This window comes from Dasypus novemcinctus, chromosome 8 (genome assembly GCF_030445035.2).
Source record: "Dasypus novemcinctus isolate mDasNov1 chromosome 8, mDasNov1.1.hap2, whole genome shotgun sequence".
NCBI classification, from domain to species: Eukaryota; Metazoa; Chordata; class Mammalia; order Cingulata; family Dasypodidae; genus Dasypus; species Dasypus novemcinctus.
In genome coordinates, this window is record NC_080680.1 from 121304751 (window position 1) to 121331760 (window position 27010).

General features: G+C 42.1%; 1 protein-coding gene across 3 annotated transcripts in view; it reads right to left on the reverse strand.

Annotated features, from left to right (window-relative positions):
- Window positions 1-26071, reverse strand: part of TMEFF1 (transmembrane protein with EGF like and two follistatin like domains 1) — a 104303-nt gene extending 78232 nt beyond the window's left edge. For 2 of the 3 annotated variants that reach the window (XM_058302600.2, XM_058302599.2), the window contains exons 1-2: window positions 25552-25888; window positions 2548-2657 (exon numbers count right to left, since the gene is read on the reverse strand). In XM_058302600.2, the coding sequence (XP_058158583.1) occupies window positions 2548-2657; window positions 25552-25750 (309 nt within the window). In that variant the 5' untranslated portion in view covers window positions 25751-25888. Of the gene's footprint in view, window positions 1-2547; window positions 2658-25551; window positions 25889-26054 lie in introns of those variants that run through there. The other variant, XM_071217103.1, reaches the window with a different exon arrangement.
- Between the last annotated feature and the right edge of the window lie 939 nt (window positions 26072-27010).

Genomic DNA, 27010 nt, shown 5'->3' on the forward strand with positions numbered 1-27010 from the left:
CTTGGGAAAGGATCAAGCGGCAAGGAATTGATTTATGCCTCTGGCCAACAAGTAGTAAGGCCCTGAAGCCTGCCAAAAGCTATATATATAAGCATAGAAGAGGATTCTAGTCGAGCCTGGAGATGTTCAAAGCCCCAAGACATCTTGACTGCAGCCTTTTGAGAGCCTGAGTCAGAAGCACCCAGTTAAGCAGAGCCCATGTTCCACACTCACATAAACAGATAAAAAACATTTGTTGTTGGGAAGCGGATGTGGCTCAAGCAACTGGGCTTCCGCCTACCACATGGGAAGTCCCAGGTTTGGTTCCCGGTGCCTCCTGAAGAAGGCAAGCTGGCACCGCAAGCAGCACAGCAAGTTGACGCAACAAGATGAAGCAACAAAAGAGAAAAAAGAGGAAAGACAATGAGAGATACCACAAACCAGGGAGCTGAGGTGGCTCAGGTGATTAAGTGCCTCTCTTCCACACAGGAGGTCCTGGGTATGGTTCCCAGGGCCTCCTAAATAGAAGACGAGCAAACAAAGAGAACACACAGCAAATGGACACAGAGAGCAGACAGAGACCACAAACAACAAGGGGGTTGGGGGATAAATAAATAAAATAAATCTTTTTTTTTTTTTTTGGCTAATTTGTTACTCAGCAATAGCTAGCTAATATAGGTAGCATTATGGAGGTATCAGATATTACAGTTTTTATTAGCTCTATTTTCTCGACAATGAACAAATTTTAGTTTATAAAAAGAAAGTACTTACTTCAAAAAATAATGTTGCAAAACTGTATGCAATGTATTTTCTCAGTTTTCTCAAAAGATAAATGTAAACATAGGAAAAATACGAGTTGAATATATACCTATGGGTTATCCACAATGAAATCAGAGGTGGTTTCTTTTTTGCATACCTATATACTTAAGTGAGTCTTAATTATTTTATAAGAAAAAAAAAGGGAATTGGGAGAGATTTCACATTTCTAACCAGTTCCCTAACTTAAAAGGACCAGTCACCTTGCCCACTCCTTTGAGAAGAATATTTCTGACAAGTGTCCAGGACTTAAGTGGTTACAAAATTATAAATTCAGCTAATGGCTGCTGGGCAGTAGAATGTGAAAAAGCCAGGTACTGAGTAGCCAAGGACTATAAGTTGAACTGTGAAAGCCAAAAGAAAGGCTAGAAATGATAGCCAAGTTTTTGGGATGGATCTGGTCCCAAGGAGTGAGCAGAAACTAGAAATCAAAGAACAGCACAACAGAGTCACACAATCAAGAGGTCACAACATGCCCAAGAAAGGATCACCCTGAATCTATTGTGCCTCCCCAAAAATGATGTTCCTTATACTTCTAAGCAATTATTCATCGTGCTAGCTGGTCTGATATAATAGTTCATGAGAACCAAGTACCCATCAGATACCCTTAAAGGAAAGAATGATCTTTAGTTCAAAACAAGCCCCTTTTAAGAGGGTTTGGGAAGGAAGCAGGACAGCCATAAACAACAAACTAGCAGACGATTCCAAGAGTAACCACGTAAGGGTGGCCACCAGGTCAGCTCAGCCATGTCCAAGGTGGCTAGTGTGAGAAGCCCTCCTAGAGCACTAAGCAATCGACTAAAATCTTTTTTGACCAGGAAGAACATGATCGGCTGGACAACAGTACACCCACCTACCCTTCCTTCTCAACCTAAACACGCCACTTCTCTTAATGAAAATAGGCATGACGGTTTAGTTTTCAAAAAGCTGTCATTTGCAAGCTTTCTTGTTTGATCCTCATTACAATGTCATAAAAAAGATACATGCCTGCTCTTTCCAGAAGGAACACTGATGCAGAGAGAATTCCCTTAAGCTCATATAAAAATTTGCCTGCGGTCACAGGGTTACTGGAAATACTGACTCTGCTATACTTTCATCCCTGACTTCTATATGCTTTACTCCCCTTAAAACCCAAAATGGGGGAGGGCTTAGAACATGATCACAAGTGAAAAAAATTCTAGTTCCCTCTCTGTCTCAGAACACAGAAAATAAAAAGGTTGAATTGAATGTAATATATTTTGCTTCTTTTAGGCAAGAGAATCACAACTGAAACAGGCCTAGCTGAGTTCCTTCCCCCTTTCTAGTCCATCTCCAACTTTGGTCTACCCTGAGGTTTCCCATCGGTCATATTATTTGGCTAAAAAGATGAGGCAGCCACAAATAAGAGTGGAAGGGAAAGAGAGAGACAAAAAGGAGAAGGAAAGAAAAAATTACCAACATGCAAAATAAAAGACTCTGCTACAATTTGTACCTTATTTCCTTTCAGTAATTATATCTTACATTTGTAAAGAGTTTTAATTTATTTCTCAAAGGAGTTTCACATCTAGTATTGACAGACCACTTAATTCCACGAGAAAGCCTGGAAGGTACTAATAATAGGGTTTCATTTGACCAAAAAAGGAGAACTGGTGGGCTGTAAATCCAACTTCCTTGTGGGGTTTCAGGTCTTTGAAGCATTTTAATCCAAAGAATATAGAATTAGAAAGTACGAAAAATATAAAATGCTTTTTAAAAAACGTTTGGCTTCCTCACCTGAAATTGGCATGCACATTTCAATCCATCTCCATCTTCTTTACAGACTCCTCCATATTTGCATGATGATTCATCACAAACTCTTACATCAGACTCCCTCACATTTAATTCTGTAAAACAAGAAAAGGTATTTTATATATATTTGGCTTTTTGTATCCCAACGTACCTATATAAACAAAAGAAAGAAAATCTTTCCAGTGGACTGAGCATACCATAGAATAATCAGACATACGGTACAAAAATCAAGTTCTATAGAACACAAAATGTTTGGTACTCCCTCTGAAAAGAATATGGCACTTTAATATGCCTAATAGTAAACCAAATCAAACTAAAACTCAAAATTTAGGATTTTAACATTTTCTTAAATCTACAGAGTATTTCTATCTTGGCCTACCTTTAATACCTGAAGATATTCTTCTCACTACTGTCTTAATATTTTAGGTATTCTTCTAGTGATTAATTTACTTTTTGTGGATAACTTAAACAGGAATAACTATATAAGGATCCTTTTGGTACCCAGATTAAATCTGGACTACTATATTCACTGTAGACAAACTATTTTCATGGCAAAACAATTATAAATTGGACTTGAACTGCCTAATATAAATCTATTCAGATCATTTCTGTGAAAAGTCCTACAGAGGTTCAAAATCTTACTAGACTTAAAATTTGTAAATGACTGCTTTAATTTAACTATACCAATGGAAGCAGAGTCAATCACCATACTAGTGTCCTTTGGTCATTTTGCGCCTGCTTCATGTCAGTCTTTCTCTGGAAGTATCAACTTAAGCTTTAAGTCACCAAATGTATTACTTCTTGGTTAGTGCTAAAGAAAGGTGCCAATTTGGGATGGGTGTGAAAAACACTGCACTGCAATTCTCATACCCTCCCTGTTATAAATGACAGCTCTAACAATGGATGCACTTATCCAAACCATAAACAAATGACTGCTTAAGAAACCCTCCCAGTGTACTGACCACCAGTCTGGAAGCAGAAAAGCCCGAGTTAACTTCTGACTTAGACGCTCAGATCTGAATGACTGTGGAAGCACCCCACCTCCAGCTGAGTGACCAAGGGAGCATCCCACCTCCTTAGTTCTCAGACTCTCATCTCCTGAGATGCTGCAAGGTCTCCTACCTGTCTCTAGAAGCATCATCATGAGGTCCTGGCAAACATACTAGGGAGCACCTCTCCAAGCAAGCACCAATCTCTAGTTTTCTATTTCTAGGTTGCGAACCAGGACTCAGTGGACTCAGTCAAGGTCATCTGTCTACTTACATCTTTTTTCGTAGGGTAGATTGAAACATGCTCCCCCTCCACAAGGTATGTTCACACCTTAACTCCTGAACTCATTTGCAAATAAGACCTATGAAGATGCTATTTGGATAAGGCTAAACTGAATCACAGTGGGCCTCGATCCAGTCCAGGGAAGACCTTAGAGGAGTTTCTAATGCAGCTAAGTTAGGAGAAGCCAGAGAAGGAGAAAGAGATTGCTACATGACAAGAACAGGAGTATACCTACAAGCCAAGGAACCCCACGGACTGCTGGCAACGCTCTGGGAGAGTGCATGGGCCACAGATACCTTGATGTTGGACTTCTGGCCACCAAATTGTGAGCCAATAAATTTCCTGTTTAAGCCAACCAGTGGGTGGTATCTGTGATAGCACCCCTGGCAAACTAAGATGCCTGGTGATATTTCATTGCCTTTCCCTGTCCCATCTGTTCTCACTCTGCTCCATTCTCTTAGGTCTCCTACTCTCAGATGACCCTCCAAGGAGCTGACAGTCAAGTGTCTGGAAACCCAAGGAGTCAATAACCCTTATTTGAATAACCTCTCTGAAACAAGTGCTGCACCAGGGTAAGCCCACATCTATGTAACGGGGCTACAAAAACCTTTATTTCTTTTCCTTATATGGATCTCAGGTGCCCAGATTTAGATTATTCTGGCGTTCAAGCATATGTCAAAAGGAGGTAATTAACACAGCTGCTTTTTGGTCTCACTGTTTTGCAAGCTATTCCTAGCACAGATGATCCTCTTTCATTTCCTTCTCATCTTGGGTATGCAGGTTTTCTGTCTCCCGGTTCTCATTATCCCCCACTTTTTGCTCGCTTGTCCCCTTCTCTTTGGCCCTCCTACTTTAGCTCTTGAGGCTCAATTTTAAGGGTTGGTTTTTATTTCTATCTACCTACATTGCTGCTGGGAACTTACACAAGGTCCTGCTGCAATTACTGTCAAATACACACGTTAGACTCAAGGAAGACTATTAAATACCATACAGAACCACCCAGAAAGAGATGGTTAGAATACAATATCTTTGCTCAGTTACAGATTTAAACAAGTTCAATGACCATAGAAATGAGAACTGCACAATTTCAAAATTAAAATTTAGTGCATTTCTCTTTTCTCTGTAGCATTACTGTCCACACTTCTTTCCATTACAAGGTAGAATACAATCAGACATAAAAAGGAGGGGGAGAGGCTTATTTTGCCTGTGGGTCAAGATCATGCTCTGAGGTACCACTTGTTACTGTGGCTTGAGATTCCTTTGAGTTGTTTTACCTGCTATATTTTACAGTTACAGTGGGAGTCTAAGCTAGAACTGAAAACATCCCTGCCACTAGGATTCGTGCCTGGGTCATGTCTAGGTCATGTCTGGTGGCCTAGAGCTATTAGGGCATCTGTGTGAATGAGGAGCACTAAGGGACATTTGGGGTTAAAGTGAGGCAGTAAAGATTGATCTGTTCAACACAACCTTGGCCAAGAGGGATGATCCCAAGCATGGTGGGTCTTTCATTTGTCCTGTTCCCCCAACCCAGACCCAAGAGCTCATCAGACAGTGAGAGAAGGGCTACAGCAAGACACTGAAAGGATGGCTTTCACTAAAACCTCTGAAGCAACAAGACAAGATACAAAGAACCCTGCCGTGATGCGCCGACGTGACAATACATACGAGAGGGGGAGAGAAAGGGGTCATGCCTCTTTGCACCACCACAGCTCCAGCACATCAGGTGGTAAGACAATGTGAGGCCAAGAAGACAGGACCTCTGAAATGTGGGGAGAGGGACCAACATGCAAGTACAAGGGCAGCAAGCGTGGCTGGAAGAAAAGGCAGATGCCAGGTGCTAGTGGCCTAAATACATCAGTGAGCTCACCTGAAACACCCTTAGGGGACTCCCAGAATAAACCTGAGTGGGGAAGGTATCATGAGAGCGCTAGGGGTCTTACATTAATAGATGAGGGTATTAAGTCATGAAATTCTGATTTCACTGATTAGTCATGTTTTGTTTTACGCCTAGCTTGCTATCAAATCCATGCTATTTTTCGTGGGTATCTGAGTTAAATGTGATTAGTTCATCAGGAAGCAATTATTAAGGATCTACTATGTATCTAAATACAATGCTAAGAATTTGGAATATACAGAAAAATACATAACAGGAGCTTATAAATCTTGCTAACATATGGAACAATTAGTAATGAATTCAATATAGTCTATAATTACGGGATAAATTGTGTTGTACAGGCTATAATTATTCTAGGAGTTTCAAGTGGGGGATAAAAATGGATCTGAAATATAGGGCACAGTGTCAGAGAAGGCAAGACTTACTAAGGTCATTACAGAGCATTTGAAAATGACATTTAAAAATAATATTGTGGGGAGCAGATGTACCTCAGCCCAATGGTTGAGCACCTGCTTCCCATGTACAAGGTCCAGGGGGTTCAATCCCCCGTACCTTCTAAAAAATAATGTTCTAATTGTTCATAATATGTAATAATAAAAGATAGAGAAGAGCAGATGGGGCTCAATTTGAGCATCTGCTTCCCACGTACAAGGTCCCAAGCTCAATCCCTGGTACGTTCTTTAAAAAAAAAAAAAAAAAAGAGAGAATTTTTATCTAGAAAAATAATATAAGTAGAGACACAAATAATTTAATAGTTCGCACAAATAGTATTAATATCAGTGGTTTCCAAACTATGTTCCTTAGAGAAACTGATATTCTAGCCTAGGGTGTGTCTTCATTAAGTCAAATAAGAATTTTTTCATGAACAAGGAAAACTAAGTCAATGGAAAGAATCTTCTCAATTTTCAGGGGTCTTTCATTAATTTTTCTTAAACCTTCAGTATGAGATTACTTCCTTGTGTGCTACCAATGAAACTACTGCTCAACAAGTAAAGAATATTAATGGGAAAATTCCACAGATAATCAAGCTTAAATTGACTGTATTTTATGAGAACACAAGGTCATGAATGTCACAAGCTCGTGAATGTAATTATAAATTGTTATTGTGGCAGACAGCAGTGCCTTGGGTCTACTCCCCTCTTCTTACTTATTAGTAAGAGAATCCCAATTTTGCTCAGAGAAACAAAGTACCCAGTTAAAAGCTGTACTTCCTAGCCTGCTTGCTCAGTGCCACAGTTCTTTTACAGGCACTGTCCCTTCCTCCTTCATTCTTTTTTTTAACCTTTCTGGAGAGCAAACCTCTTGCCTAAGGATGTCGCAGGCATCTTATCTGCATGAAGAAAGCTACAAGCTAAGGATGGCAGAGCAGAGACGGGAGCAAAAGAGCAGAAAGAATACTTGTGGAATGACCACCTGTACTCTGATTTCCTCCTTCCTGACTTACTGAAGTGAGGGAGAGAAAGAGACAGAGACAGAGACAGAGGAAAAGAGAGAGAAAGCCTTTCTCATTTAAGCCATGGAGGTCTCTAATACATGCCGTTAAACATAATCCCAATATTATGGTTGCATGTAAATTTAATTAAATATTTTAAATAATTGTCTTAATTCTGTGCCACATCACAGTTCACATGATAAAATTAATTTATCAAGAGCACCTGGTGCTCTGACGCCTAACAAATTTGAGAACCACTGTCCAGCTCAAACTCAGTACAGAAGGAATCAAGAATCTATCTGTGGATCATCTTCTGAATCATCCTTCTTTTCAAGTAGTAGGTACAGTGCCAGCCATCAAGAGAGCACTCTACTAGCTGTCAATGAGGATGATGACTACACATCTGCCTTCCTGAGCCCAAAATGGAAATTCAGCAAAACAGACGAGCCATTCTAAGTCCTCAAATATCAATGCTTCAAATAGAAGTATCTTACACAAAACCCGTGGAAGAGCGGCTCAAAGCAAAAATATTTTACTCCTGTTGCAAATATGCCCTCCCTCCAATTTTCTAAATGTAAAACTTGTACCGATTTTCATTAACACTTTAGTCCATGGTGGGGGAAGGAGCCCTGATACTATGAATCTGAGCTGCCCAAACCCCCAAGGTTCAGGCTACGGGTCAAAATGAGACCCAGCAGTCCTCAAGATGAGAGGACTTTTCTACCACCCTTCAAATAAACAGAAGGTAGTTCTGTTTAATTAGCTCTAATGAGCTAGTAAACACTTATGCAGAGCCAAAAGTGAGTAGAAAACTTTGCAAAATATTACAACAGAATTCAGCATTTCTGGACTCCTACTGACATTGTGTGTTGCAGATTGTGTGGCAGCTTCCCTGGCCTCTACCCTCTAGAAGCCAATAGCACTCTCATCCCCCAGATGTGACAACAAAAAATGTCTCCAGGCATTGTCAAAATTCTGCTCCCAATTGAGTCAAATAGGCAGAGATCTCCAAAACCTCTGTGCATTACCATTTTTAGGTACCATTTCAACAGAGGAACCTACTATTTCACCTCCAGGTTGATGTCTAGTCCTGGTTCACAAAGCCTTAATCTCCAACAAACCTGGCCTCCTCCCTCCTACCAAAAGTTTTTTCAGGGTCAACACGACCTCCTAATCTGAAGGTCCAATAGCTTTTTTTTTTTTTTTAAGATTGATTTATTGGGAAGCAGATGTGGTTCAAGCAATTAGGCTCCCATCTAACCCTACAGGAGGTCCAGAGTTCAATACCCAGGGCCTCCAGGTAAAGGCGAGCTGGCCTACATGGAGCACCGCCGCACAGAGCAGTGCCTCTCACAGGAATGCTGGCGCACACAGAGAGCTGACACAGCAAGATGATGCAACAAAAAGAGATGCAGCAGACCAGGGAGCTGAGGTGGCACAAGAAAATGACTGCCTCTCTCCCACTCCAGAAGGTCCCAGAATCAGTTCCTAGAGCCGCCTGATGAGAATACAAGCAGACATGGAAGAACACATAGCAAATGGACACAGAGAGCAGACAATGGAGGGAGGAGGGAGAAATAAATAATGTTTTGGTTTTTTAAAAAGATTTATTTGACCCACTCCCTCACTGTTTGAACTTTCTGTGTCTTTAGGAGGCACTGGGAACTAAACCTGGGACCTCCAATGTGGGAGGGAGGTGTCTAATCACTTGAGTCACCTCCAATCCCTGCTTTGCTGTGTCTCTCATTGTTTTTTCTTCTTGCGTCATCCTGTTATGTCAGCCTGCCATGGCTGCCTGTCAAGCCAGCTCACTGTCTTCTCTAGGAGGCACCAGGAACTGAACCAGGGGTGTCCCGAGTGGTAGGCAGGAGCTCAGTCTCCTGAGTCACATCTGCTTCCCTCCAATAGCTTTTGTTTCAGTCTTCCCATTCTTTACTTCAACCTTCTACAGGAGCCTCCTCCTCTATCCCCCAACTCTCTGTTCACTTCTCTCTTTTACTTACTCTTCCTTCTCCTACTGCCTAGTCTACAGCACCTCTTCAAAATTACCCCCAACTTTATCAACTCTCCACAATTAACCAGTGTACTCTCTCTAAAACACACCCATGGATGGGGATTAAACCATGTCTTCACAAAAGACCCATTCAAGTCTTACTCCGCATTACTATGAGTGTGAATCCATGTACAAATGGGACCCCTGAAGATGCTATTATCAGTTAAGGTATAGACTCATTTGTGACTAGGATGTTCAAAATCCTATTTAGATGAGGCCAAGGTGAATCAGGGTGGACCTTAATCCATGCTCACAAAAAGGAAATTCAGAGCAGTCAGTCAACAGAAGCCAGAAGTCAGACGTGCCAGAGAACGGAAGCAGATCGCCATATGGAGAAGGCAGAGAAGCAGGTCAAGAACCCCAAGATTATGGGAGCCCCGAGGACTATGGCGAGCCAGCACTAGGACACCACGGACTCTGGGAGAATCACTGACCTTGATTTTTTTCCTTCTAGCCTCTGAAAAAATTAATTCCTATTGCTTAAGTCAACCCTCTGTGTTATATTTTTCAACAAAGATGAAATGCCAGCTCTTCTGTAGGAAAAATCTTGGCATTCTTTCAAAATGTTGGTTAATAAATACATATTTATGTTTCTTAAGTCAAAATAAAATCCTGCATATATTTATTATGAAACATTTTGTAACTCACAACATCACCAGTTAATCAACCAACCACCAGAATTGCACGATACCAAGAGGAAAGGGTTCCTCCTGTACAGAGAGATGCTCTGCCTCAACCGTCCCATCGTGTCACTCCACCTGTTTCTCTCTGAGCCATTTCATCCACTCCCACCATGTCAAACTTCTTCAAACTGGTTTTCCCAAACCTCATAAAGCCAGGCCATCTGCTTTTGCCAGAGTTATTTCCAGTCTTCAGAGTCTGGCTGGAAAAAGTGCTAAAAATGAATGTTCTCTAAAGCCCTATTAACATATAGAAATCTTTAGTCCACCTCTACTATTCACCTCTTTTAGTTCATCTCCTACTGACTGCCCACAGGGCCTGTTCAAAGCTTTTACCTTGCCCTTAAGACCAAAATTTCAGTAGGTTTATATTCATTGTCTACATGTTACAAGTACTTGAGGAAGCCTGCCCTTTCTCAGGAAAGCATGCCAATTCCATCTGACAAGACGCCAGCTGGATGGTTTCACTCCCAAAACAAGCCTGGCTTGTTCCTGACCCTGAACTGCCTAGGAGACGGTTCCACAATCCCTACACTGGAAACAGTGGAATATTTTAAAATTTTACATATTTGAAATACCCCACCCCAGGAAATATTTAAGATCATCTGGGTACAGTCATGGAATATTACTCAGCTATTTAAAGAGGTTATGGATATTATGCAGCAATGTAGAAATATGCTTAGAATTGTCAAGTGAAAAAGCAGAAACAAAACTACACACATACATTATGATAATATTTAAAAAGCACATATAGGTGTTGCAACTCTGCTGAGATTCCAGGTCCAACTGGCACATGGACAGACCAAAGATTTAAGTCTCCTGAACATACTCCTATCAAATATAGTACTAACTATAGGTTCAAATAGAAGGGGCAGAAAAGCCATGTGTAGGGAAACCACTAATGAGTCCAACTGTGTCCCACTGGGAAACAAATTCCAAGGTAAGGCCCACTGGCATGGCACCAAACTCCTGAGCTGTCTGCCCTGCCTACAGTGTCTGGATGTCTCTAGAGCCCTCAGGAGCGCCACTATTTGAGGAACTGTTTCTCATGGCAGTTAATGGGATCCTACTGAGATGTGCATAAGCTAACCTCTGGGATGATCTCCCAGCTCACTGTGATATCTCCTAGCCATAAAAACTCATTTGTATTGACCATTTCCCCCTTGTGGTCAAGATCTTTTTCCAGGTGCACTGCTTGCTGGCACTTGGTAATAATCCCTTGGTGCTCATCCCCAGAAATCATGTCCCATGCTGGGGGTGGGGGTGGATGGGGGGTGAAGATAGTGCATTTATATGCTGAGTTTGGCTTAGAGAGAGACCACATTGGAGCAAGAAGGAGGCCCTCAGGAGTTAACTCTTAGACAACATATAAAACTAGGCTAAGTTTCAATTTCAAACGAAAAGGTTCATATGTACAATCATCAATATCAAGGGCCCATCGCAATGATCTGTTCTCCTTCACTAGGTACCACCCCTGTACTCGGGAGATTTTTGCTGTCCCATTAGAGAATGTAGCAGAACTTCCCCAAGATGGGAATTTGATACTTTCTATTATTGTGTGGATCTCCACCTACCATGACAATGCCCCATGAACACTTGAACACACTCATATGCCTTAGAAATATGCCCCAGATGAACCCCTCCCATAGATCCCAACACCGATATTCTGCACCAAAGATCCTCCCCTGCAGCAGTTGTGACTCTTCTGTGATCCAAAACCTCTCCAAACATGAAGCCAAGAAAACAACAAAACAAAAATAATAAGAAAATTAACTAATGATATTTTTAAAAAGAACACATACAAAAAAAGATTATTTAAATAAAATTTTTATAGACATTATGTCTTTCATCACTGTAAGATCTGTCATCTTGTATATATAGTGACATTTTTTTCTGTATATTCCCCCAGTGTCTTTTTTTATTCTTCTTCTTTTCATTTTATCTTCAAAGTAACTTCAGGTTACAGAAAAGTCACATAGAGAATATAGGGAATTCCCATATACCAACACCACTCCCCCTTTTTCCCTCCCCCCTATTAATAACATTTACATGGGGATGGCACATTTGTTACAACTGATGTAAAAAAATATTGAAGCATTGCTACTAATCATGGTGAATAGTTTACATTATGATTTACATTTTGGACTGTACACTTCTATAAATTTTTATGAAATTTAAATGGCCTGTATCCATTATTGCAAGATCATGCAGAACAATTCCAATGCCCCAAAAAATGTCCTATGTTTCATCTATTCTATTCTTCCCTCCCTCTCACCTTGGGACCTATGGTAACCACTAAGTTTCTCTTCTTGAAGAAGACGACTCATAGTTATTTGCAATAATATTAGGGGCTTGACATGTTGGCCTGTCATCTTTTATTAGGCACTGCTTATGTTCTTGAGAGACTCTTCTCCCTCTATTTGAGAACAGAGCATGACTCTCTAGGATTCTAAGAGTTCAATATTTTCCTGATAATGTATGGGTCTCCACACTATGACAAGATGAACACTTCCATATTCCATAGAAGCCTGCCCTTAATAAAGAAAAATAAAAGATTCTAAAAAATACAGGAAAATTCCAGCCAAGAAAAACAAAAATAGTAAGAGCAACTGTGTTACACCAGTTGAACAACAGGTGATTTTTTTCCCCTTTTCACATTTCTATATTAGTTATATTTAAGGGGGGAAAAAAAACAACATTGATTTCAAACACAACCCAAGACTTTCACTACATAATGGAAAAAGCATTATTTTTGCATCAGTCAGGACCAAGTTCACAAGCTGATTCTACACCTTTTCAAATAATAACCTTTACATAGATACTGTAATGAATAGATGAAATAATATATTCAAAACAACACAGTACCTAGAACAAGAAGGTATACAACAAAGACTCTTTCTTTTCTTCTCCAATCAGAGGGACACCGCTAAAGACAAATGGATGGAAATACACTTTAGACAAACCCAAGCAACAGATTGAGTAAATGTTGACTCCAGTCCCAGCAAATCCACAGAATTAGAAATTAAATTCTCTTCAACTTGTTTATTAATTAACCATATTACATTAGTACTATAAATACATGAGGGGGGAAAACAAATAGTCCCCAGTATTTTGTGATACAAAACCAAAATTTGTTTCCAGTAACATTAAAAAGCACTAACAGCAGAGCTGACTAAAACTTTTCTAAGCTACAGTTATTGAAAGAAATTTCACATGACACCCAATTATCTGGCTCCGACAGCCCTCCATCCCTCCATCCCATTCTGCACAGCCCCGCCCAACTCCCCTTTGTAAAGTAACCCCGCCATGGTGTCAGATGGTGTCGGCCCTCCACTGCCTGGCCTGCCATCAGTCTCTGTTGCCTAAGGCAAGTCTAAATGGCTCAGGGTCGGGACACTCGGGCAAGGTGATGGGGAGAACAAGCTGCAACAGGATCCCAAGAAAAGACCTTAGACCCCAAGTCAAGCACTAGAGGGGTCCAGGGTCATCGGGCATTAACCAGTCCTCATCAAAGAACTTCAATGGTGACTCTCCCTCACTCTGGGATCGACACCAGCCTGGCAACCCAGTTTTCCCTCTCATGGATCCATAACCTGAATTTGCTTGCAGAAAACTGCCGTGATTAACATAAAAGACTGATGTCCACATTTTTTAAAAGACAGGTATTAAAAAATGTATATAATGCAATCTGTTTTTTAATGCCTATTAAAAAAACATGGAAGGCACTACCACAATTATCATACCACAGTATGAAGCACAGTGATTCCTGGTGGAGTCTGAACTTTCTCCTTTCTTCAGTGTTTTTCTGAACTGTTTGAGTTTTTACAATGAAAGCGTATTATTTTTTTAATCAAATAAAAGTTACATGTGCAAGGAAGAAGCCTGGAAACATTAAGTGAAAGGAGGCCGCATATTGTAGGATTCCATTTCTATGAAATGCTCAGAATAGGCAAATCCATAGAAGCAGAAAGTAGATTAGAGATTGACAGGGAACCGAGGGGAGGTGGGTACTGGGACTGACAGGTATGGAGTTTCTTTTTGGGGTGACAGAAATGTTCTGGAACTTGGTGGTGATGGCTGCACAACAGAGTGAATATACTAAAACCACCAGGGAACTGTACACTTTAAAATAGTGACTGTTAAATTCTATCAATTATATCTCAATTTAAAAATTAACAAAAATATCTTTTTAATTAGGTAAAACAATCATGCTACTTAAATTTTGGAAAACTGGAAAAAAAGGATGAACAGGCATGATGATTAGGTGTTTCAGAGGCAGACTCGAACTAGGCCGCATGCATCCATATCCTGGCTCTGCCACTGAGCAATTACGTGACCCTAGACATTTGCCACCTGTGCCTCTAGTGTCATTTGTAAAATGGGGATAATAACAGTACATATCCCATAATGTTGATGGAGGATTAAAGAAACGAAAAGCATTTAGAACAGTGAATGACACACAGGAAGTATTAGCTTTACCTTTATTACTATTATTACTGCTATTATTATTAGCATCAGCGCTGGAAATATGGGAAAATGAGCCCTCAAACCAACTGTGAGAGTAGAAACTGGCACAATGTGGCAACAGGTATTGAAATTTTAATTAAATTCTTCATTTTAAAGGTCTTTCTCCTTTAATGCAGCAATTCTATTTCTAGAAAATTATGATAGGGATAGGGGAAAAATATACAAAATGTATGTACAACATTATTAATGTCAGCCTTTTATATGACAGCAAATTAGGAAAAAATCTAAACATCTGTCTGTTAAGAAAAAACTAAAAAAAATATTGATAGAAAACTATGCAGTCATGGCACTTTGTGGTAGAAACACATGTATCGGTATGGAAAGAAGATCAATACCCATGTGAAGTGGGAAAAAAAACAGGTGATAAATCTGGACATATAGTTATAATCCCATTTATAGTTTGCAACTTGGACATGTTTACATGTGTATTTTAAGAGTCTGTAAGTACATTCAATACTCTTCTTGCACCAAAATTTTAAATATCAATAAATAGATCTAAAAACAAGAATGCCCTCTGGTACTATTTCTAACCACTGTACCGTGGCATCCACAACACTGCATGTGTAGATGAAATATCCAGAACCCAGGGAAGTCACTGCAAAGATAAAAGTCTGCCACACAACCTGCAAACTGGCACAGAAGAACTTGATATTAACTACTGTACTCAACAATTTTAAAACAACTTCACACAATGCATTGAAGAACTCCACACTCGGCGTTCCGGTTATTTGATTAAGTAACTGTGTGATCTTGACCAAGTACTAAATCTCTCTGAGAAATCTCAGTTCCCTGAGTGCAAATGGGCCTAATATTCCCTCTCAAGACTCCATGGATTAAATGAGAGCACTACAAAGAGCAATGAAAACGATAAGGATACATCTCCTCTGGCTGAAACCACCAGAACCAAAATTTAGTAAGACACAGCCACAGCCTCAAATCCCAACACATTTGTTCTAGAATAATGAAAAATTTACAAAAATAAGTGAAAATTTTAAAAACAAGTTTGAATTAAATGGGAAGTAGGAAGCATTTATGGCCTGGACATGGAAGAAGGAAAAGTAAAGGTAAACACACTTGTACCACCTAAAAATTTTTTAAACTTAAAAAAAAATTTAACTATTTTTAAAAATGAAAAGGACTATGAAAAATGAACATGACACTAAACAAAGACTGAGCTATCTTGTGACTAATAGAGAATCTAAATATATCAATTAGGCTATAAACAGAACTGACAAAAGCAATATATCAGCAGTTTAGATTCACTTGCAAAACAATATTAAATGAATAGCTGACAAAGCAAAATAAACCGAACTTAAAATTCCCAAAAGGAGATCTGACCTATGAACAATATAAACAGGAAATGCCAAAGCAAATCTAATGAGGAAAAGGGTTTTTTTTAATATAAAATGAAATCTCAGCATGAACATTACATGATCATGTAAGAGAAAGTCAGTCATCAAAGGTTTCTTTATATTTTTCCATATTCCTCAACTTTTCTTCACTGAGCAATAGGGCTTTTTCACAAGGGGGAAAAAAAGATGTGCCTGTTCTGTATTTTTTTTTTAATGTAAAAAGACTCAGAATAGTTGAACAAAAAATGAGAGAAATGAAGTTGTGGTTGAAAACATAATACCTGTCAAAGTTTTTGAAGGCAAAGAGTATGTTAACTTTAAAACCTGAAGTGACTTTTCAAAAGATGACAAGACAACTGAGCCATGAAAAATACATGACACTTTTGAAAAATAAATGGTTTTAAAAGTACAAAGGATTAAAGATAAATTAAATCACCGAATAAATTAAAAGCACACACTGAATTTTGAAATTTAAACATAGACTTTCAAAGTACATGAAAAGAGAAGTATGCCAACCTGCTAAATACCTCATTTCTCCTAAGAGAGAAGCTAATCATGAAACTAATCACAGGAATAATAAAAAATAGTTCAATTAAAACATTTCCAGCAATGTTAGGGGGGAAAAAAGTGAGGAAGGGGTAAATGAGTTAAAGTAATGTCCAATCAAGTTTAAAAGAAATTAAAATTTTAAATTCCATTAAAGAAACCACAAAAGTAGAGAAAATGAAGGGTAATAATTATAAACTTAGAAGATGGTTGGCTATAATAAAAAGACAGTAACAAGTGTTGGCAAGGATGCAGAGAAAACGGAGCCCTCACACATCGCTGGTGGGAACGGAAACTGGAGCAGCCTCTGTGGGAAACAGTTTGGCAGTTCCTCACAATTAAGAGTTAGCCCCGACCCAACAATTCCACTTCTAGATATATACCTATGCAAAATGAAAACACATATCCCCACAAAAACGTCTATGTGTCCATAGCAGCATTATTCACAATAGCCAAAAAGTGGAAATATCTCAAATATACATTAGCTGATGAACAGATAAATACAAGTAGTATATCCATATTCCACATTCTGGAATATTATTGGGCTACAAAAATGAAGGTCTGATACATGCTACATACAACATGCACCAACCTGGAAAATATTATGCTATATAAAAGAAGGTAGTTATAAAAAGTCATATGTTGCATGATTCCATTTGATATGAAATGCCCAAATAGGTAAATCTATAGAGATAGAGAATTAGTGGATGCCTTGGGCTGGGGGTAGGGAGGGTAGACAAGAGGAGGGGCTATTAATGAGTATGAAGTTTCTTTTGGGGACAAAAATGTTCAAAAACTGATGTGGTGATGACTGCACACAACCCTGTAAATATACTAAAATATACTTGAATGATACATCTTTTAAAAAGATAAAGGTAATACCAGTATCATATTACTTAATTTAATGTAAATGACTTGAATGTCTACAAAAGCATAACGATATGTCTGTACTGGGAAACAAATCCCAACACTTAAAAAACAAAAGGATGCCAGGAGCCGATGTGGCTCAAGCAGTTGAGAGCCGGCTTCCCTCACAGGAGGTCCCAGGTTCAATCCTGGGCCCCAGTAACTCAAAAAAACAAAACACAACTAAAAGACAAACGCAAACCCAGGAAGAAAAAAAATTGGGTACCATTATGACTTCAGACACCTTAAATCTATACCAAACAAAAGTAAAACAAATGATTAATTAAAGGAAATAATACTCAAGCATATACGTCCCAAATAGAATAACAAAAATATTTTTAAAAAGTCAAAAGAATAAACATGTTTCACTGTAATTGGAGGCTGCATTATTTCATTAAACAGAATACAACAAAACAAATTAACAAAGAACAGAACTGATATAAAGTATAAATTCAACATTTGCCATGGTTAGTGTCAACTTGGCAGAATCAGGTTCAGGGAAAAAAATTGCATAGATCTGGAAAAGAAAGAATATAAAGCAAATGTGGTTAAATCTTAACATAACTGGCAAATCTGGGTATACTATTTTTCCAACTTTTTTATACGTTTGATATTATTTCAAAAAATCTCTTCAATCAAACTGACTTTACATAATCTTGCAAGGAACTACACTTTTCTGGAATACAACAATCATTCACAAAATTTATTCTCAAAGGGGGATGCAAAGACACACCTAGTTATTACAAAAACCTAGAAATTCTATATAACACATTCTCAGACCTAATGCAAAACCACACCAAAAAAAAACACCTATCTGTATCATATCAAAATCTATGCATTTTAAAACAATGCTCAGAGGAATAGTATCATGGTGATCTGTTTCTACGTAAAGAATTTAGAAAGAAAAAAAAAAGGAAAGTTGGAAAAGGAAGTACTAAAACAGAGAATTAAAATAAAAAGAAAATTAGATTTGGTAAAAGCATCATTAGAAAGGATTTGAAGGAAAACAGCATAATCAGGGTAGGTTTCAAATACGAAGTGGTAGGAGGTAGACTGCACAGAGCACAGGCAAGGAGGGGAGTGGGACAGGAAAGGCTGGTCACTCCAGAAAGAGTCGTCTGCATCCAACTTGGTAACTGTCCGCAATGTGACTCTCCTCCCCACAGGTTCTCCATCCCAAACGAAGAGCATCACAATTCAACCCACCTCCTAACAGCAGGAGAGCCAGAGGCTAAAACAGAAGAGCAATGAAAGAGGTCAGTGGGTGGGGACTACTAGAGAAAGGGTTCGTGCCCCCCCAGAGAGCTCCAGCTGATTATTTCCACGTGGAAGAGCCCAGGGTTCCCACATCCTCCAGGTTTAAGAGGAAAAGCAGAAATCGATTTTTAGGTGAAATCTCCAAATTTTTCAAGGTTAACAACCCATACAATTTGTTTCACTCAACACTGTGCAGATCACACATTTTCACTGTGGCTGTCGTTCACCAGCCTCTCCCCTTCTCTCATCCCTCTTCACCCATCCCAGACTTTGCTTTCTAAAACTGAGAAGTCACGTCAACCCTTTAAAAGCTTCCCTTTGCCCAGGAACAAAGGCCGAATGCCCAGGTCAGCCTTCCCTTCCCCGAATGTGGCCACACACCAGCTTGTCTCCTCCCTTCATCCCCACGTCCTTTCCTACCTCCTGGCCTTTCCTTAAGCCTGGAATATCCTTCACAACTCTCCTCTGTTTCTCTGCTCACGCATTCATTCATTCATTCTACAGGTATGACGTCAGGTGCTGTTAATAAAGCAGTGAACAAGAGACAGAAATCCCTGCCTCCATGGAGCTTCCCTGAGAGGAGGGAGCTAAGTGAACTGCATCGCAGGCCACGTGGCAAAGGGCGCTTTGGAGCAAGGGGAAAAAAAGGAGGAAGGTTAGCGAGGATGGAGACAGGGTGGAGGGGATGGAAGGTGGCAAAGGCTGCCGTTTTAAAGGCTCACATTAAAGGTGAGGTTACAACAATATGAAGGAGCTGCAAGGACCAAGAACTGGGACAAGGAGTTTCTAAGCAAAACATCCACTCAAAGGCCTCGCGCACTGCATGCCTTACTCAGTGAAACCATAAGCCGTTTCTCCAAATCAGAATTATTCCTTTCCTCAACACTGTAGCTGTACCTTCCTTAGAGCACCCTGTACAGTGGAAACCCTCTTTTCAGGCATATTCAAGACTGATAATTGGTCATTTAATAAAAAAAGTCAGAGAGGGGAGTGGCTGTAGCTTAGTGGTTGAGTGCCTGAGTCCCAAATAGGAGGTCCTAGGTTCAATCCCTGGTACCTCCTGGAAAAAAAAGTCAGAGAAAACAGGATATGGTTTAAAAACTGGTACCCCTTTTAACTTGAAAGATTCAAATGTATATTCATTTCCCAATGTAGTGTGAAAACCTTTCTTACTTGACTATGGGTCAGTTCTCCACTTTCTCAGATACACCACACCTCCAATCCATCATCTACAATGTCCCATTTTCATTTCCTTTAAGGTAGAACAAGACCTTAAAAATACTTGACTCTTTCTGGAGATTTACAGGGTTTTTCCCAACCTGTTTCAGATGTCTTAACCACAACTTAATTCATTCAAAGACCATTCTTTCCACCTCTCATCTTTCTCAAGTCTTTCCTGAGCATTCAAGTCTTTCTGAAGCATTTCATCAAAGCAACGCTTTTTGCAACTATATTCCATTGAATGGCATATTATTTATTAAATTATAATTACAATAGTAATAACCTTAGATTTGGTAATTATTTCTTAGATATGACACCAAAAGCATGGGCAACAAAAAGAAAAAAAAGAATGTACTTCATCAAAATTAAAAATTTTTGCACATCTAAGGACATTATTAAGAAAGTAAAAAATGGAAGAAAATAATTGCTAGCCATATATCTGATAAGGGTTTAATATCTATAATATATAAAGAATTCTTACAACTCAACAAAAGACAACCCAATTTCTAAAATGGGCAAAGGACTTGAACAGGCATTTCTCCAAAGATGTACAAATGGCCAATAAGTACATGAAAAGATGTTCAACATCACTAGCTATTTGGGAAATGCAAATCGAAACCACAATAATACCATCTCACACTCACTGGGATGGCGTAATCAAGAACAGAGACAATCACAAGTATTGACAAGGACATGGAGAAATCAATAACCTCAGACATTGCCAGTGGGAATGTCAAATGATGCAGCTGCTGCAGAAAAGTTTGGCTGCTCCTCAAAAGGTTACCCCGAAATTTTATTCCTTGAGATATATATATATATATACATATCCAATCAAAATAAAAAGATAGGCCATGCAAAAACTTATACATGAAAGGAGCATTAGTCATAATAGCCATAAAGTGAAACAACCCAAATGTCCATCAACTGACAAATGGAAAAACAAAATAAGGTATAGGGAAGTGGACTTGGCCCAGTGGTTAGGGCGTCCGTCTACCACATGGGTGGTCCGCAGTTCAAACCCCGGGCCTCCGTGACCCATGTGGAGCTGGCCCATGCACAGTGCCGATGCACACAAGGAGTGCCCTGCCACGCAGGGGTGTCCCCCACGTAGGGGAGCCCCACGCGCAAGGAGTGCGCCCAGCGCGAAAGAACGTGCAGCCTGCCCAGGAATGGTGCCACACACATGGAGAGCTGACACAACAAGATGACGCAACAAAAAGAAAACACAGATTCCCGTGCTGCTGACAACAACAGAAGCGGACAAAGAAGATGACGGAGCAAATGCACACAGAGAACGGGGGGGGGGGAGAAAGAAAGAAAACTCCTTAAAAAATAAATAAATAAGATATATTCATTAATGATGGAAACACTTGACCATAAAAATGAATGACGGTCTAATACATGTTACAACATGCATGAACCCTGAAAACAGTATGCTAAGTGAAAGAAGCCACATATTGTAGAATTCCATTTCTACGAAATGCTCAGATAGGCAAATCCACAGAGAAAGAAGTAGATCAGCAATTGCAGGAAATGAGGGAGGGGAGAATGGGGAATGACTGCTAATGGGTATGATGAAAATGTTCTGGAATTAGATAGGGGTGATGGTTGTACAATTTTGTGAATATACAAAAAAAACACTTAACTGTATACATTTTTCTAAAGTTCCAGTGCTGTCATTGTTCAATGAATATTTGTTGACAGGGGAAAAAATCAAGCCAACATGTGTTAAACAGAAACATCCACTGTACATACTTTATATAAGAAGCTAACCTCCTCTATTAAACTATCAGGCTCTTGAAGGCAAGGATGACTTCACATATATTTCCCATGATTTCTGTAAATTAGATAACAGCAGGTTTTCAATTAAGGTTAATTAAATGAAGAAATATCCACATTTTACACACCAGGGATCTAGAGCAAAGGGTGTTGAGCAAGATCCAGTAACTAATTAGGAAAACTCACTTTTTATTCCCCCAGAGTCCTAAATCATCACTTACGCAGCACTTCTCTTCATCTGAAATTTAATCATCCATTTATACCATCCTTCCCACCACATCATCATCTAGAGGACCCGCTTTCAACTTCCATGGCACTTTTAAAACCTAGTTCAAATTCTCCTCCTTATTCTAGTATCAAATACCCCTTACTGGTCTTCCAATGTTTTTCTACTTCTTTAACAAAAACCCAAAGATAGAAATTATTCACATTCTTGAATCGTTCTTGTTCCTTCTTCTCAAACACCCTAGAACCACACTCTAGAACTGGAAAGGACCTTCAGCATCTACCTTTTATAAGTGACACAAATAATCATGCCTGGGATAGTGGATATAGCTCAAGCAGTTGAGCACCCACTCCAACGTGAGGTCTTGGGTTCGATTCTCAGTGCCTCCTACAGAAAAAACAAACACAGACACAACGAGCAAAAAACAATGAGCAAACAGGCAAGGGAGTCATCTGTGGGGAGAAGGAATTAAAAAACAGTATGATGTCTAAGGTCACTTGGTCTTTTGGGCTCAAAAGTCATCTTTCTTCATGTATTTCCAAATGTTTTTCTTTTTGGCTGAACAGGGAACTTGCTGAAAAGTTAGATTTTGAAAGAATAAGTACAAATGATAAAACAAAAAGATAAAATCAATTTTTTTTTTGCTTTTTTTAATAATAGAAGCAAGCAAAGCCCAGAATAAGTGGGGCAAAGGAGGCAATAAAAACTGCTTGCTCAGAATAAGAAGAGATAAAGAAGGGGCCCACTGCTTAAGGAAGATACGGTAATGTCAAGAGCCAGCAAGGACAAAGCAGATTCATTAAGCTGCTTCTTTGCTTCGGTAATCTTGGTCAAGCAGCATGATCCTCAAACTGGAAAGGGAACAGCACATCTAAGGTCAGCGGCACGGATAATCAATAGTAATGGACTAAGGAGTAGCTCAAAAGAGTTTGCTTTCTGATCCAAATAAATCACACCCCATGATACAGAAAGAACTTTTAGATCTGACTTAAAAAGTACTGCTGGTGATGTAAGATATCTTGACAAGGTACCAGAAGACTGAAATGAAAGAACAGATTCTCAATTTTAGGGAAAATGTAAATCCACAAAACATCGACGGGTAAATGTGCCATGTATCTCTTGAAATGATCTAGAATGGATAAGAATTAAAAATAAAAAAACAAAGGTGTTTGAACAGTCTAAAAAGAGAAGGCTGCCATGGGCTCTATTTATTAAGGCAGGCTACTTAACATTTGCTCTTTGACAGGATAGGCTGCTACAGACATATACGTAACTAATTGTAACAAGACCATCTGACAATCTTTTCACCATAGGCTGGTGAACAGGATAGGTGATATTCTGCAGAACAGCAGAAGCTCAAAAATCTGTTAAAACTGAACTAGGAAGATGCATGGCTGGGTGAACATATGGTTGATTAATGTGTCAACATCAAGTTGGAAGCAAGTCTCCAGGGAAAAAGCACAGGGTCCCATCCTTTTCCATGTTCCAGACAATCTGTATTAATTTCCTAAAGCCATATAGACCTGGCTCTTCACATTTGCCAGGCCACAAGGTTAGGAGTGCCCCAACACACAGAGTCTGACAGAATCGGGCTCCAGAAAGGTCAGAGTAGGCTGAAACAATGGCTCAATACCAAAAATGAAACCCAATAAGCAGTCAAGGCCAGAATTTTAAATGTGCGATTTTAAAACTCTAATACATGATAGAGAAAACGTCAGTTTATGAGACAAATTACCTGGATCGTAAAAGCTACTGCAACATCTACTCACTTTCTCAAGCTATACTAATAGATATGTCCAGACTGTATTACTACAGTAATTTAATGCACTGATTTAAAAAATCTTTTTATAGGAATCATTCCCAGGTCTTCAGCTTAGAAACAGTTAATAACAATTGACAAACTTCACCTAGCCAAAACTCTAGTTTACCCCCAGTTATTCAAGAATGTCTTAAAATTAGAAAACATTTCATTTGATCAGTCTAATTTACTGACATTTATATCGGTGATAAATACATTGATCCCTTCAGAGAAGTCTCAGTATTATTAAATTCAAGTTCCTTTTTTTAATAGAACAGGAAACTAAGGAAACAAATTAGGGACTTGCCCCCAAATTACACAGCTGTTTATTAGCAGAAACCATAACCCCTAGACCAGGAGCCTTTCCCCACACCATGTAGGTTTCCAGCCCTCTATTTCTTAAAATGCACTAAAGAGTTAGAAAGCATACACAAATAAATCCATCAAGCCACACACAATGTCTTGCTAAGGACAAATTAGCTTAGCAAGAATAAATAACTATGGGCATATCAGCCAGTAAAATATTTTGGCATGGTAAGATCACAAGTTTGATAACCAATATTTGTTACAGAAAGACACTCTACTAAAATGTCTTTTATTCTTAAGTGTGATTACTTATTCAAACATTATCCCACATGCCATTTAATATTAGAAAAATAAAGCAAAAGTTATTACACGGATGGAAAGGCTTTAATGGCCATCCCATTGTTTTCTGTGCTGAGAACCCCTCCCCCCTCATAAAATATACCATTATGCAAATTATTAAAGGATTTTGAGGCCTTCAAACCCAACCGGCAGGCCAAAGGTTTTCTTCTTTTAGGGTGACATAAGCATCTGTGCCGAGGCCGTCTCGTTCCCTCTTCACTCCCTTAGAAACAATGCCCCTTGGAGAGCCCAAAGGTACGGAGGTGGTGCAGCCCCCGGCCATCGGATTCCCCGGTGGCCTGGCGGCCGTCCCCCTCCCCCACGCCCCTCCCCCCGCTCCCTCGGTTTCCTGAAGACCAGCGGGGCAAGTTAGCAAGGGTGTAGCATCTGCCAGGCCAGCTCCAGAAAGACCCACCCTCAGGAGAGCCCAGCACGCCTCTCCTGTGCCCCAGGCCTGATCCTCTCGGGAACCACCTTCCAAAGAAAGAGGGAACTTCACTGCCCCATTACCCGCCTCCCCAAAAGCCCGAGCAAGCTCTTTGTTTCCAAGAGCTGGGGGCGTGGGGGCCGCAGGCGGCCTGGAAGAGGGGGGAGAGGTCACTCCCTCAGCTCCAGTCGCTGCCAATCTCCAGCCTTCCCGCAAAACACACCAACACGCACCGGATCCCTCCTTCCACACCCCACTAACAACCCAGGGTCACACCTTGCTACACGGGGGCACTCCCTGACACCCGAATTCCCTCTTTCTCTACCCAAGCCCTCTCCCCCAGAACCGACACTCACGGGGGTGGCTGCAGGGACCCCTCCCTTAATGCACCTCCAGGGCGGCCTCACCCACGCACAGCGCACACAAACCGGGGGTCACTTCCTGGGCCCTGAGACTCTTCCTGGCCCGTATCCTCAGCCGCGGGGTCACCGCAAGCTCCCAGTGCCCACCTCTGAACCCAAGGGGCACGCACACATTCTGTCGCCCCGCACCGCCAGTCCGCGTCCTCCGGGTCCCCCCTTTCCTTTTACCTGCACGACATCCGCTCCCCCAGGCCCCAAGGAGGACCCTCCCCAGCACATGGTCACTCCCCCGGTCCTCAGCCTCGGCCGAGCCCCTCACCCACCCACAGCGCGCACGCACACACGCGCGCACACACGCCCTGCCTGGGGCCGCCCGGATCCTCCACAACACAAACACGCGCTCCCACGTACACACCCACGACCTCGCCGGGGTGCCGGCGCCTCGGTTTCCCACGCGCCTGGGACGCCCGACACCCGGCGACGCACGCCCGGCCACTCCCCGGCCCCCTCGCCGCGCCCCCGCTCGCCCTCCCGCACCCCCACGCCGGGGCCCTTCCTAGCCGGGCGGCGGCGCGGGGTGCGGGGCCCAGGGCGGGCTCGGGTCGGTCCTACCTGAGCAGTTGATGCTCTTGCCTCTGCCGCCGGGACAGTCCCCGCCGCCGCCGCCGCCGCCGCCACCCGGGGGCTGGTTGGACGCGCGGCTCCCGGGCAGAGAGAAGGCGAAGAGCAGAAGCACCGACGTGTAGCCGCAGACGGCGAGAGGGGGCGCGGCGGGCAGCCGGAGCGGCGCCTCAGCGGCCGCGGCGCCCATGGCGGGCGCCCCTGGACGGCGGGAAGCGCGGGGAGCGAGCGCAGGCCCGGGGCATCCAGCCGCGCGCCGGGAGCCCCGCGCCGCCTACCAGCCGCAGCTCAGCATCCCCCGCGCCGCCCGCAGCGCCCGCCAGGCCCCGGCCCGCCGCGCTCGGGACCGAGTCGGGGGTCCGCGCGCGGGCGAGGGGCGCGGGCGCGCGAGGGGGCGCGCCCGCGTGAGGGAGACCGAGGCTGGCAGGGAGCGGGCGCGCGCGCGCGAGGCGGGCGGGGGTCGCGGGGCTGGCGGGGGGCAGGCCCGGCCCCGCGCTCGCCTCCTCGCCTTCCCTTTGTGTCCGCAGCCGTCGCCACCGCGTCACAAAGACCCCGGCCCGCCCGGTGAGGGGCGCGTGACGGAGCCGCGGGCGGGAGGGGTGGTCGCGACCCCGCCCCGCGCACACCCCCGGCGGCCCCGCCCCCGCCCGCGCCGGCGCCGCCTCCGGGGGAGCTATTGTTCCCGCGCAGGGCGGGGGTCGCGGCCACCCGCGGGCCGGCCGCCGCGGCTGCCCGGCGCGGGGGCTGCTCCTCACGCGTCGCCGCCACCGACATTTTTGCCGCCCTTTGGAAGCGCTTGGAAAGCGTTGCCTGCGCGCAGCAGCCGGGCTGCGAGGGAAGGGCAGGCTGTTCTCCAGGTGAAGAAGCGGAGCCCCGGAGAGGTAAAGGTGACTTATCCAAGGTCACAGGCCGCGGAATGGGCAGGACCAGGAGTGGAACTCCAGCCACGCCTCGTGGGTGAACGGCGCAGAGATGTGGGTAAAGGCTGGGATTTCTAGGATCCTATTACCCCACTGCCATATACCCCCAAACAACAACTGAATTTAAAATGCCGTCATAAAAATTCTGTATTGCCTTCTCCCGCTAGTAAGAGCTAAGAATTGAGAAGGTTGACGATATACAAGGCCAGGACAGCCCTTGACGGGCGTTCTCTCCCATTCTTTGTTACAGCCCTACAGGCTACTTTTCACTCCCATCCCCATTCTACAGATGAGGACCCACAGAGGTAAAGTGGCAGCCCGAGGTGACGCGAATAAATTAGGGTTCAGCTAAAACTTTGATCTGACTCCCAGTCCCGTGCTCTTCCTACCACATCTCCTCGGGAGGTGAGACCCAGAGGGCCAGGCCGTAAGATCGTGGACCGAAATGTTTGAAAATCCACTGCCTTTTTCATGCTTCCTCCCGCCTCAGGAGGGATTTTTAAATGTAATTGAACAAATTATAAATTTGA